We start from the raw sequence: 13,566 nt of genomic DNA, 5'->3' as shown, positions 1-13,566 counted from the left end.
TTAAACAAAAAAAATTCCACATACTATACTGTATTTTACTAAATGAAATATGCAAGATGGGAGACTATATACATGTCTACAATGTATTCCTATCTTTGTTTCATATTCTCAAAATTTAAAACTGACAGTAAAAATATAAGACAAAACTACCCATAAAACCAAATGGAACGATACATATCCATGCAACAAAAACAAAACAGAGAGTGAAGAAGTGTCAAACATTTTCACCGGCGCCTCTTACGAGCACGTGCCTTCAGTTAGGATGTGAGGGACAAATCTCGGCTGAGGGTGGGGCCGGTAAGGAACCTGCAGGCTCAGCCACTGCCTGGGGCCATTCCTGCGAATGCAAGAGGCCGAAAACACGCAGAGGGATGTGCAAAGCCTTCTTGGAGCCACAGGAAAGTTTTATGCAGAGAGTCCTTTTTGCTAAAAATAAGAATGAAATCATAAATATGTGTGGAAATGGAACCACATGCTTTCAACTGAGTCTTTTTTTTTTTTGTTCTTGTTCAAATTTTAAAACTTCAGCATGAGCCTACTGACTTAATTTGAGAAACAGCAGCCTTTTCTTTGGGGGCAGGGAGGTGTTGAGGCGTGGTCTCCCTATGTAGTGCAGGCCGGCTTTGAATTCACAGTGATCCTCCTGCCTCAGCCTCCCACCCAAGTGTTGGGATTACAAGGGCAGCAGCTGTATTTAAGGCTTAAAAAAAAAAAAAAAGTTGTGGGGCTGTGGAAATAGCTCAGCACTCTAAGCCCAGCCTCGCAAGCCTAAGGACTGGGTTTGATCCCTGGCACCGCATGCTTTGCATGCTCTGAGCTGCAGAGTGAGACCCTGTACCAAAAAAAAAAAAAAAAAAAAAATTGAATGATGAATCTATGAAAAAAAAGACAAAAACCACAAACACCAACCAATCACCAGAGATACAATGCCAACTCGGAAAAGCCCTTGGGGAATTTTCCATAGCGCCTGCAGCAATACAAGCCCTTGAAGACTGTAAAACACAGTTATCAGAGAGCCTCATTTTGTGGACCGCTACTTAGGGCCTCTACTGTCTTTGAAATCACAGCAAGAAGGGTTGAGAACCCAGCGCTCCGGAGTCATTCCAGAGCAGCCGAGCAGGTAACAGGCTCGAGCGCGGCGAGCACCCACTTCTCGCCCTGGCCAGAGGTCCCCCCGACCCCAGAAGGCTTCCCAAGCAGCCGGCTATTTGGCTATTCGGAGCGTTCGCGTTGACTCTCCTTGGCGCAGGTCACTGTCGCGCACCATGTGATACCACAGAGGCTGTCCTCCTGCACCACAGTTCATATGTCCGGGAAGGGACGAGCCAGAAGAAAATAGAGTGGAAGCTTCTAGATTGTTCCACACTCTATTTCAACAAGAATTTTACTGTATGATAATGCTAACTTTAATTTTTTTTTTCTTTTACTTCTGGAAAGGATGGTGGTGGTGATTTGCTTGCTACTGATTTTTCCTGTGTATCAGCTACTTTCCTATGGGATTACAACGACGTGAATGACAGACAACTACCTGAATTTTCTGGGTATACTCACAGCATACTTCATGAAAGGATTCATTCAAAGATCTCAAGTCTGTAATTTTAAATTATTGCCCAATACTGTAAATTTATTTAGAACAATGAAGGTATAACCAATGAACTAAGCCTATAATGTATATCTCTTTAAGAATAATTATTTTAACATTATAGCCTTTTTTTTTTTGCAGAACTGGGGATTGAACTCAGGCCCTTGCGCTTGCCAAGGAAGCGCTTATTCTATTGAGCCATCTCCCCGCCCTTTAGCCTTGATATATGCTATGTCTACAGAAAAGTGTAGCTTTACAAACTTGTCCTGGAATGCAAAGGAGATGGAGGAGGGAGCAGGGACAGACACTGAAGTCGTAATAGTCACAGCAGGGAATTAATTTCCTTATTGGCTTGGGTGCCAGGGGCTCCAAGAACATACACAAATACTAAAAATACTATTTTTAAAAACTTATATTCAAAACGAAGAGGAAAAGTACATCTTGAGATACTTCTCTGTCTCCTGCAATATTTTCCTATGCATTATAGAAGACAAAGACAAAATCAGAAGTAGAAAACTTAGGATCATTAAACCAAAAAGTTGAGAGAGGGTACAGGAAATCAGGATTTAAGCTCAACCAAGAGTTTTATTTTTCCCTGTTACAGAGCTAATCAGCTGGAAAAGTGCTTGTCGCCTATCTGCATTTAATATTAAAAAATAAAATAAATAAAAGCTGGGTAATGATTTAAGGACCCGAGGAAGAGTAACGAAGGAATCTCAAGGTTTCAAATGAAGAGGGCAGCTGAGAGAGAAGGACCTGTCCTTGGACTCCGATCTCTGAGATGAACATGGACTTGGTGGCAATACGGAACCTGGCTGAGTGTGGTCGTCATCCACGTGCCCTGCCCCACCTGCCCTGCACCCATGCCAGCAAAGCGGCCGAACTCGCTGCCTGGAGCCAGGCAGCGCTACTCTCCTCACCGAAGGCTGCAGGCCAGCAAGGCTCCCGCAGCCCAGCAACACTTCGGACTGGCCTGGTCTTTAACCTGCGAAAATTGCTCAGCCGTGGGCATCAGATGTTCCCAAACCCACACCCGGTTTGTCTTCTCACCCAGATTTCTCGTCCACTACTGGCAAATCACATTGGAGACTTCAGTTTACTAGTTTAACTTCTGGTAACAATTCTAGAAAAATAAAGCAACCTCAAGATGAAAGGCTCCTACTTGTTTCCCAGAGGGTCAAACACGAGCAGAGTCCCTAAAGAAAGGGAGAAACAGCCATGACTAGGAAGCAACAATCCTACTATACCACTTCCTTTTCCTGACCGTCAACAACTTCGTCTACATTTCCAAACCAGGGCAACTGTGTGCGATGGCCTTGGAAGAAGCCCAACTCTCGGCAGGTCTCTCCACTTAGTGCAGGAATGGAGCCCGAAGCAGCACGGAGGCCAGGCACGCGGCCGGCCGCGGGGCATCTGTAACGCGGATCTTACACTGCTCTGCTCCGAGGCAAAGCCGCGCTCCTGTGGGAACCTGGCCGGTGGCCCGCGCAGAGACAGCCAGTCTCTAAAGCACCTTTGAGTTGTACGGGTGTAAGAATAACTCTGAATTATAGAAGTTATATGCATCTTTAAGAATCACATTTGATGATTATAAAAATTCTTTCTATTTTACAACGTAAGTTCAGCTACACTGAAAAATTACACCGCTTATTGAAATACATTTCATTTTAGAAACAGACTACTAAGAAGTCTATACAAAAACTCTAAAATAATTTCTGTAGTAAAATAAAGAGTGCGTTAGGAGAGCTACACAAAGAAGAAAATTTCTTTCTCTATAATGCTTGATATGATATACTGTGAACCGGGGCTAGCTCCACTCTGCAGCCAGCACCAAAAGCTGAAAAGAATTCATTACAATACACAGTGATACAATTAATGCTCTGGATTAATCTCACAGCCTTCCCGATTAGTACAAAGAAAACCAGGCCTATCTCCTCTTTGAGGAGAAGTCCAGGATATAAAAGCAAGCATACCTCATCAGCTGATATGAAATTATAAAATCCCATAAGTTGGAGTATTTGAAATTTATAAAAGTCATCAGAAAATGCAAGCAAATTGGGCTTCAGTTCGGTGGTTCCCCTGGTTTTGAGGACAGTTGCCATGAGTGTTAGGTGGTCCCCGGCTCTGTGCCCAGGTCTGCTGGTTCATGCAGATCCTGACAGAGCCCAGGGCTGGCGAGGAGGCTGCGGCCAGTAAACCGCTGCCCACTCGACCCCAGCTGGCCGAGGCTAGTGGTGCTGGGCCGCACCATTCTTCTCCGCCAGGTGCCGCAGGAAGCTGTCCTCACTCTGGCCGCGGTGGTTCAACGGCTCGCTCTTGAAGAGTGCAGGTGGTGGGGGCAGGTGGGGCACCGGCGGGATGGGCAGGTGGTGCGGGTGGTGCGGGTGTGTGTGGAGGTGCAGGTGCGAGAAGGGGTGCGGGATGGGTCGTGGCGGGAGGGCGCTCACCGGGCTCAGGCTGCCGGGTGCGGCCGGGGTAGCAGGGGCACTCACTGCCGCGGGGATGGGGACCGGCGCCGCCGGAGACGTGGCGGGTGGGATGGGCGCGGGCGTCACAGGCACGGTCACTGGGCTGGTCACGCGGAAGCACTTCTCTTTGTGCGCCTTGAGCATGTTGGAGAAGCGGAAGCGCTGGCCACACACGTCGCATGGGTAGGGCTTCTCCCCGGTGTGCGTGCGCCGGTGCCGCTTCATGTTGGGCCGGCTGGTGAAGCTCTTGCCACAGATCTCGCAGATGAAGGGCTTCTCTCCTGTGGGTGACGCGTGGCATGGTGATTCCCGGGCGGACCCCCATCCCGAAGCGGGATGGCAGCTTAGGGCTGTGCAGGCACACAACCGAGCACCCAAAGTGCTTTCTGGCCCCGGCCACACCCCTTCCCTGGTCCTTCCAGTCAGAGTGGCCCTGTTTCTACTCTCGCTTTGCACCAGGATATGCACCAGTGACTTTCCGCCCTGACGGTGTGAGCCACATCGTGATTTTCCCTGAGGCTCCAAGTCTAGGTGGAGACTGTGCCTGCTGACACCTAACCCGCAGCGCCGCAGGCCCAGGACTGTGCTTCCCACTGTCCTCCGCTCTGACTCCCCACGAGGCGGCCCACCCTCCAGGCCACACTCTTCTCGGCGTCCTTATCCAGGAAGAAAACTGACACTTTCTGCCCTACCCCAGGGAAGGGGGCTGGGACTCCCTAACTTCTCCAAGAGACTGGACTGAGGGGTCCGCAGGGGCCATGTTTCCCCATCAGAACCACTGCCAGTCCACCCTATTTCTCTTCTGTTTCTGCTTCCCAGTACTCTGCCCCACACGGTGTTGCTTGCATGTGACTTGCACTTTGTTTCTGGACGAGTGCAGAACCATTTCCTCCAATCATCTTAAAAACCAAACTCTGTGTTAAAGAGCACTGATTAAATCAATTCCGAACTGGGCACGGTAGTGCACACCTGTAATCCCAGCACGTAGGAGGCAGAGGCAGGAGGATCGCTATGAGTCTGTGGCCAGCCTGGGCTGCACAGCGAGTGGCGACACTGTCTCAAAAACCCAAAACACAGGACCTGTCAAAGAGCTCAGCGGATTAAAGCACATGCAAACAGGCACAGGGGTCAGGGGTTCTATCCCTGGGCCTGCTGTCCCCCCCCCCCCAAGCTGAGATGGCGATTGCGACTGGGCATGGTGGTGAGCGCCTGCAATTCCAGCTATTTTTTTTTTTTTTTTTTTTTTGGCGGAACCGGGCATTGGACTCAGGCCCTTGTGCTTGCCAGGGAAGCGCTTATTCCACTGAGCCACCTCCCCGGCCCTGCAATTCCAGCTCTTGGGAGGCTGTAAACAGACGGATCACTATGAGTTTGATCTACGCAGAAGACCCTGTACACCCTGTCCTAAATACAAAAAAATAAAAAATCCAAAACACACAAACAAAAAATCATAAATCATAATATCTAATGGAAAATGTTGCTGAAAACATTATAAAGTACAGAAATGTGTTAACATGAAAATCTACACCCTATAAAGATTATCATCTAGTAATAAGCAGATTATAAATATAATGTATCCACCACGGCTGGTGAGATAGCTCAGTGGACTAATCACCTGCTTAGGCACAAGCAGACTGGGGTTTGATCCCTGGTACCACAGGCCACACTGGCTCGTCCCTGGGGCACTCTAAGCCCGCCACCGAGACCGGGCGTGGTGGTGCATGCCTGTAATCCTAGCACTGGAAAGGCTGAAAACAGGATGATCACTACAAGTCTGAGCTGTACTAAATACATTAAAAAATTAAAAAATGTATCCACCTTTTAAATATGCATAGGAAAAATATGGATAGAACTTGACAACCTATACCAATGATTATCTTTTTAAAATATATTTAGTGCAGGGTCTACAGGGTCTCCCTCCACAAATCGGACTCATAATGATCCTCCTGTTTTCAGCCTCCCAAGTGCTGGAATTACAGGAGCATGCCACCATGCCCAGTCTCAGTGTTTTCTCAGCACGTTCTGGGGGCAGAGCCAGCACAGCCTGTGGTGCCTGGGATAGAACCCCCATCCCTGTGCTCTGCCTAAGCAGGCACTGTACTCTGCTGAGCTATCTGGCTGATTCACTAATGACTATCTTTTCTTTTAAAATTTTTACTTATTTATTTTTTTGTGTGTGGAGCCGGGGATTGAACTTAGACCCTTGTACTTGCCAGGGAAGTGCTTATTCCACTGAGCCAACTTCCTGGCCCCTACTAATGACTATCTTTACATAACAGGATTATGGGAGATTTCTACTTTATGTATTTTATTTTGTTTACTTTTTAAAAACCACATCTATTTTATTTTATTTATTTGGTACACAGTCTCCCTATGTAGCTCAGACTTGTAGTGATCCTCCTGCCTCAGGCTCCTCAGTGCTGGGATTATAGGGTGTGCCACTATGCCTGACTCAACTTTTATTTTTAATGCTAATCTGTATTTTCTGATGCAAAACAACTTGTACAATAAAGTGTGTTAAAAGCAACCCTGTTTGATAACCAGTTAAGAGACCCAGGGCCCCTGACCTGCAACACTCCTCAGTTCGCACTCCTCACCCAACAGCCTCAGTCTTTGCATTTTTTTTTTTTCTTTTCTTTTTCTTTTTTTTTTTTTAAGCCTTTGCATTTCTAGTCTGGTCCGAGCAATTATTCTCCGCTCGGTTCCCGGAGTTCTGAGGGCACAACGCACTCAGACCCTGAGCAGTCAGTGAGTAACTTTAACCTGTGCTCACATCCAATCCCAACCTCTCTCCGCAGCTCTCATTCAGTCTCCCAGGCTCCAAGTGATTGGCCACAGAATGTCCCTGAACAACAGACCTAGTCTCCCACAAACCCGTGGTTCCCATGAAAGCTGGTTTCTGTTACTGCTGAATCACCTTTCGTTCCCTCGCCTGCTGCCAAATCCCTGACGTGGCCGCTCCGTCCCTTCGCGGGCATCAACCCACCACCCTGCCTCCCACTAACCCTCATTATCCACTGGGCTTCAGCTCCTAACTGCTTCCTGGTGATGCTGGGGCTCCTCTGACCCCTGAGGTAAGATTATAAAGAGGCTGAACCAAGGAAGAATAAAACAGCTTCGGAAGTCAACTACCTGTACAGCGTCCACCTGAAGAAGAGCTGGGAAATGGGTGGCTAAGTTCATCCAGGGGATGAGAAAGGCACAGAGATGATCAGGTATGGAGGTCCGCCTAATGGGTAAAGCTGGTCTCTGTGTGAGGACAGTATGGTGACTGGAAGGGAAGACAGTGCAGGGAAGACAGCAAAGCGCAGGACTGCGGCTGGCTGCCTTCCGCACTGCTGCAGAAAGGTGAGCTTCAGCCCAGAGTGTGCACCCCGGCTGCTCAGCACGGACATGCTAGGGCAGCCCCGGAAGCCTGCAGGTCTGGAGCTAGAAGCCCTTTCTTGAGCTTTGAGCCCATGCTTCGAATTGCTTCCTGCATATCTCTTCTAGAACGTCCTACAGTCATCTCAAAGCTCACACACGTAACAGCAGACTAGCCTGCTCCTTCCTCCACTGCTCTGACTTTGCAAAGGGCAGATGGTCCTGAGGCTGAGGCCAGGCCTCGGCTCGGCTCGGCTCTTACCGCTCACATCTGCAGCAGCTAGTCAGTCCCTGGGCTGATGGGGCCCTCCCTGTCTGTAGCTGCCAGGCCACCCTCTGCACACAGCTGCCCAACACAAACCCACACCATCCACCGCTGGCCTCACCTGCTCTGTTCACCCCTCCCCTTAGTCTGCTCTGCACACTGTAGCCAGTGGCACACAGCTGCAATTCCAACAATGGGCGAGGCTGAGGCGGGAGGAGCCCCGCCTGGGTAATTTAGCGACTTAGTGAGAATTTGTCTCAAAGTAAAAAATAAAAAGGCTGAGGAGGTAGCTCAGTGGGAGGCTTTGGGTTCAATCCCAGCAATGGGGAACAAAAAAGTGCTATGTCATATACTGCGTAACTTTCCTCCCCACCATTCATCAAGTCCAAAATTCCTTGCATGGCTTCAGGGGTTCTTTGTGAGCTGGCCGCTGCCTGCCCCCCTTCGCTGGCCTCCTAATCACACTCTCACCCCTCCACCCGGGTGGGCGCCCCAACTCTGCTCACATTCTTCACCGTGGTCGCTGCACTGCCTCGCATGGTGGCCCTGCCTGGTGAGCAGCTCTGCAGACCGACGCAGACTGAGCTCAGTCATGCACTGAGGCAGACGAGTTTACTAGGCTTTTAGCAAATCCTTGTGTAGTAAATACTTGCTATTTCTAAGACATGCATCTCCCCTGACATCTTTTTTGTTTATTTGTTTATTTATTTATTTTTGCTCCGAATGCCTTCAGGGCAGGTTTGGCTGGCTTGAGTTGTGGGGATCGGAACCACAGCAACCTGAGCCTGACTGCTTTGTTGAAGCAGCCACTTAACTGAGCTAAGGGGCAAGCCGCCTGTTTATTTGTTTTTGAGACCAGGTTTTGCTTCGCAGTTCAGGCTGGCCTGGACTTACTGCAGCCCAGGCTGGCCTCAAACTTGCAGTCCTCCTCCTGCCTCAGCCTCCTGAGTGCTGGGATTACAGGCATGCACCACCACAGCCAGCTTCCCCCGACGTCAAACTCTTCTGAAACTGGCATGTCCCCTCTACTCAGTGGCATGTCCTTGTTTGAACTTTTTTTTTTTTTTTTTTTTTTTGTGGAACCGGGGACTGAACTCAGGCCCTTGCACTTTCCAGGGAAGCGCTTATTCCACTGAGCCACCTCCCCGGCCCTGAATACAGGGTCTACAGGGTCTCACTACACAGATCAGACTTCTAGTGATCCTCCTGTTTTCAGCCTCTCCAGCACTGGGATTACAGGTGTGCACCACCATGCCTGGTCTTGGCAGCCAGCTCAGGGCTCAGGGTGCCTAGGGACAGGGCCAGCGCTGCATCTGGTGCCAGGGATCAAACCCCAGTACCTGTGCTTGCCGAGGTAGTTTAGTCCACTGAGCTATCTTGCCAGCCCTCTTTTTCTTTTTTATTTTGTGGGGGGGTTCTTTTCGTTTTTTTGAGACATGGTCTTTTCAGGCTGGCTTGAACTCACTATGTAGCCCAGTCTGGTCTTGAAAGTGCAGTGACCCTCCCATCTCAGCCTCCTGGGTACTGGGATCACAGGTATGCAGCACCATGTCCTGCTGTTTTACTTTATTAATGAGAAAAAAAAGTGAATCATACTGTTAGGAGAAACAGGAAATGCCTAGCTCACCTAGGCAATTCAAAAATACTTAACGAAGTTTTACACAATAAAATCACAAAATACATATGTTGGTTTTATATTATAAATAATGGTTCAAAAGAAAAAAAGAGAAAGACAAAGGGTACGAAAGAAATGCAGAAAAAGGAGAGGAGGGAGGGAGGGCAGAGGAAAACAGATGCACAGGAAGGTGGGCAGAGATGCGGGGCAGAGGTGGCTGGAGTGTGCGTCACCCTCGCCAGCCTGCAGCGCTCATGTTTAACACCTGGTGCCAAACCCTGCATATGAATGCAACTCCTTACTTTAAAAAAAGAAAACAACTAGGGGCCAGGAAGATAGCTCAGTAGAGTAAGGGCCTGCCTGACAAGCACAAGGTCCTGAGTTCAATCCCCAGTATGGAAAAAAAAAAAAGGAAGAAAGAAAACAACTGACATTCTATCTAGTTCCACAGTCTCCTGCCAAGTAACAACAATAAAAACGCAGTCCTTCTAGAGACTCCGTTAGAATAAGAAGCCCCGGGCTGCTAGATTGTGAGAGGAGACTCTGTTAGGTACCCTGCCAGTTCCTTCTCTGAGTCGGGTCTCCAGAGCCATTACTTCCTTCCGAGGCCTAACACAGCTAACCAGAGCCCCCATAGCTTCACACCCAGCTCTGGGCGGGCCAGGAAGCTACCAGGCAAGCAAAGGAGCTAAGGAGGTGCAGCCACCACGGGTGGAAACCGCTCACCACTAGCTAAGTAAGGAGCACAGAGGGAAACTGAAGTGACCCCTGTTCGATCGATCGATCGATCTATCTATCTATCTATCTATCTATCTATCTATCTATCTATCTTATTTGGTACAGGGTCTCACTACGCAGCTCAGACTTGTAGTGATCCTTCTGTTTTCAGCCTCCCCAGTGCTGGGATTACAGGTGTGTGCCACCACGCCTAGTCTCGGTGACCAGCTCAGCGTGCCAGGGAGTGGGGCTGGTGTGGCCTGTGGTGCCAGGGATCAGACCCTGGTCCCTGCACTTGCCTAAGAGGCACTTAGCTAGCTGAGCGATCTTGCCAGCCTTTACACTTTCTTCTAGCTCTGCCACTCTGTACACTTGTAGTCCTACGATGAGGTCTGATGTGGAGACCTAACAATGGTTCATGCAGTTCACTTTGGACAAGGATGGGCAATGCCAGCACATCTAGTGCAAGCTGTGGACCGTGGCCATGTTTTTAGGAGAGCTGTTCTACCCATGAAAACACCCAGTTAACATTTATGTAACCTCTTGCAATGTATCATTCCTAAAAGCTGTGGATTTTGGTAAATCAAATCCAACTTTATTTTGAGACAGGATCTCACTATGTAATTGAGCCTGGCTTTGAACTCACTGTGTAGGCTAGGATGGTCTCAAACTTGTGGTGATACTCCTGTCTAATCCTCCTAAGTGCTGGGAAAACAGGTGTGCACCACCATGCCAGCAAAAAACCCTTTCAGCACATTGAGAGCATTCTATTTAAAGTAGTGTCCTCCATCTTTAAAAGGACCAGAACCTTTGAAAAAATACTGAATGCATATATATGAAACAAGATTTCAGGAGTTCCTAGACTCAAGGAAAAACTCACACCATTAAAGACATAAATAACCCTTTTTAAAACAGAGGCAGGAAAGTCAATTCAGCATTATAAATTTCTCTTCTTTCAAATGTTTTTTTCTTTTCTTTTTTTTTTTTCTTGTTGTTGTTTTTGGAACTCAGGACCTTGCACTTGCCAGGGAGGCACTTCTGCCACTGAGCTATGTCCCTGGACTTTGCATAAGGTTAAGTGGAATTTTCAGTGAGCTACCAATTTGGGGTTTAGAGGGTTTTTTTGATTGATTGTCTTTTTGAGACAGGATCTCACTATGCAGTTCCAGCTGACCTTAATTAAGCTCACTTTGTAGCTCAGGCTGCTCTTAAACTCACAAGAATCCTCCTGCCTCTGCCTCCCAAGTGCTGGGATTTCAGGTACATAGCACCATGCCTGGCCTTGGGGTTCAGAGCTTTGAAAGGCAGAACCCAGCAGCCACCGAGGATGCACACAGCCCAGCAGTCCTCACCTGTGTGCGTCTTCATGTGCTCGTCGAAGTACTGCTTCATGTTGAAATCCTTGCCGCACCACTGGCACATGAACTGCTTGTGCCCGATGTGGATGCTCATGTGGGAGCGCAGCTGGTATTTGTACTGGAACCGCTCGTCACAGTTCTGCAGGGACACAGGGGCAAGGGCTGGACCCAAGCATGGAGCCTCGCCTGCCCCGCCCTGTCACCGTCTCTGCTGGGAGCCCATCTGGCACACCCCAAACGGAGCTGCTGTGCCGGCTGTCACTTTGACTGTTTCTGCAGCCGAGCTGTGAGCAAAAGGGAAATTTCCCCCGTAGCTATCACTGGAGCACAGTCAACTTCTCTGAGTCACTGACAGAAAAGAGCATCAGTACAAGGTGCTGCCGCTACCCTGGGAGAGCTGGCTGTGAGTCGGACGGGACACTGCTCTTCCTAGTGAGAGCACACGCCACACACAGCATGCTGCCTTGGAAGCTGGTGGCCTGCTTCCGGGAGCTGCAGCCCGGCCTGGCTGTGTGGGGCATGTTCCTTACCTCGCACCTGAAGGGCTTCTCTCCAGAGTGCTGCAGGGAATGCACCTTGAGTGACATGCTGCGCTTGAATGACTTCCCGCAGGTCTCACATGTGAACGGCATGTCTTTTGTGTGTGCTGCAACATAGAACACACTTACACTTAAAACAGTTCCACCAGGAAGCCCAAGCTAGAAAAGACCGACATCAGGCTGTAAGCAGCTATACTTTAAGATAAAGGGACTGCAGAGGAAAACATGTAACCATGCTGGAAAGACATCTGTGAGTGGGACCATACCATCAGTGCACTCTGAGAACACGCGACAGTTCGTCTTGACACATCAAAACTTGACACTAAAATATGGCAGCGACTCATGTCCTGCTTTGTCTAGAGCACAAGCTACCCTGAAAACAGGGAAATTACGGTGTGAGAGAAAAGCAGCAGGGAAAACTTACCAACCATATGTTTCCGCACGTGAGCCATGGTATAGAATTTCTTCTCACAAATTTCACAGGCAAATTTCTTTTCTGCATATCCATGTACAATCTTGATATGTTCATGCAGGGACCAGAGTTTCTTGAATGATTTGTTACAGGAAACACACTGAGCAGGATAAACAGAAATAATCTTTTTTTACTGGGGGCTGCAGAAAGCCATCCTGGTCTGGCAAATGAAATGGACTTTAGATTCATGGCACAGGGCTGGACTCGGCACACTATTCTTCCACGGGGTCCAGATCCAACACCAACATGCATGTGTTCTATGTTCTAAGACATGTCTTTCAAAGACCCTCTATGAGTGTGAAAACAGTGGCAAAAACTAAGCCAAGAAGAGGTGGAGAGTCCCACTCACATCAAAGAACTCACTGCTAGTATCACGTTAGCATCGTTCCTATGGAAAAGCTCTTCAAGTTCATTTAATACACGGATTATCAAGTGGAGTCTGTACATGTGGGTCACCATGCAATTAATAGGTGTTTACCAGAGAACACAAGCTAATTTTAAATGACATATACAAAGGCAAGATAAAACAACACATAGCGATAGCCATAGATCTGCAGAAGTACAAAAAATGTTTTTACACCTTAGAAAAAGCATTGGCAGCCTTCATTAACACATGATTGAGATTTTATATTCTCTCAAATTTCATCTACTCATTCACTGACAACACTGCCCTCCAACAGAAGGTAACACGACCGCTAAGCCGTCAGCATCCCCTCCCTTCACCCGCAGCCCGCCCTGGATCTTCCTCACACGCGTCTGCAGCAGGGCAGGTCACACTGCCAGTCCCTTCCACTACACATCACCCACTGCCTGGAAAATCAGGCAGAAAGTATACCAAAAGATAGTATTTCTGGTTAAAATAAAGCAATACCCTAAAATTCTTGGTAACCATCAGCCTCCAATGGGTGAGGGAAGCAGTCAACATGCTCTGTGAATCCAGGTCTGCAGACCTCACCGTCTCTGCAGAGCAGGAGCTCGAGGAGAGTGACAGGCTGCAGCCGGATGGCCTGAGGTGCTCCTGAGAAGGACTCAGGGCCCCCTGTCCCTCCACGCCATGCTGCAGGGCGTGTGGGCTGCACATGTACACGGCCCAGCATTGTTTAGGAATGTGACAGTTCACTTGACAGAATCCACAAAACATTAACACGATTTTAAACATGGGCAGAAATGGTGCACAGGTCAAAAAA

At 48.5% G+C, this 13,566-nt stretch overlaps 1 protein-coding gene across 4 annotated transcripts in view; it reads right to left on the bottom strand.

Annotated features, from left to right (window-relative positions):
- Positions 1-827: 827 nt before the first annotated feature.
- The window catches only part of Znf652 (zinc finger protein 652), a 56,796-nt gene continuing 44,057 nt past the window's right edge, over positions 828-13,566 (bottom strand). For 3 of the 4 annotated variants that reach the window (XM_023718071.1, XM_023718072.1, XM_023718073.1), the window contains exons 3-6: positions 12,332-12,479; positions 11,899-12,014; positions 11,363-11,507; positions 3,811-4,331 (exon numbers count right to left, since the gene is read on the bottom strand). In XM_023718071.1, the coding sequence (XP_023573839.1) occupies positions 3,811-4,331; positions 11,363-11,507; positions 11,899-12,014; positions 12,332-12,479 (930 nt within the window). Of the gene's footprint in view, positions 4,332-11,362; positions 11,508-11,898; positions 12,015-12,331; positions 12,480-13,566 lie in introns of all 4 variants that reach the window. The other variant, XM_004633646.3, reaches the window with a different exon arrangement.

Source organism: Octodon degus, unplaced genomic scaffold, assembly GCF_000260255.1.
Source record: "Octodon degus isolate 3935 unplaced genomic scaffold, OctDeg1.0 scaffold00056, whole genome shotgun sequence".
Taxonomy (NCBI): Eukaryota; Metazoa; Chordata; class Mammalia; order Rodentia; family Octodontidae; genus Octodon; species Octodon degus.
The sequence above is the reverse complement of the archived record's forward strand: the minus strand, read 5'-3'. Positions and strand labels throughout refer to the sequence as shown.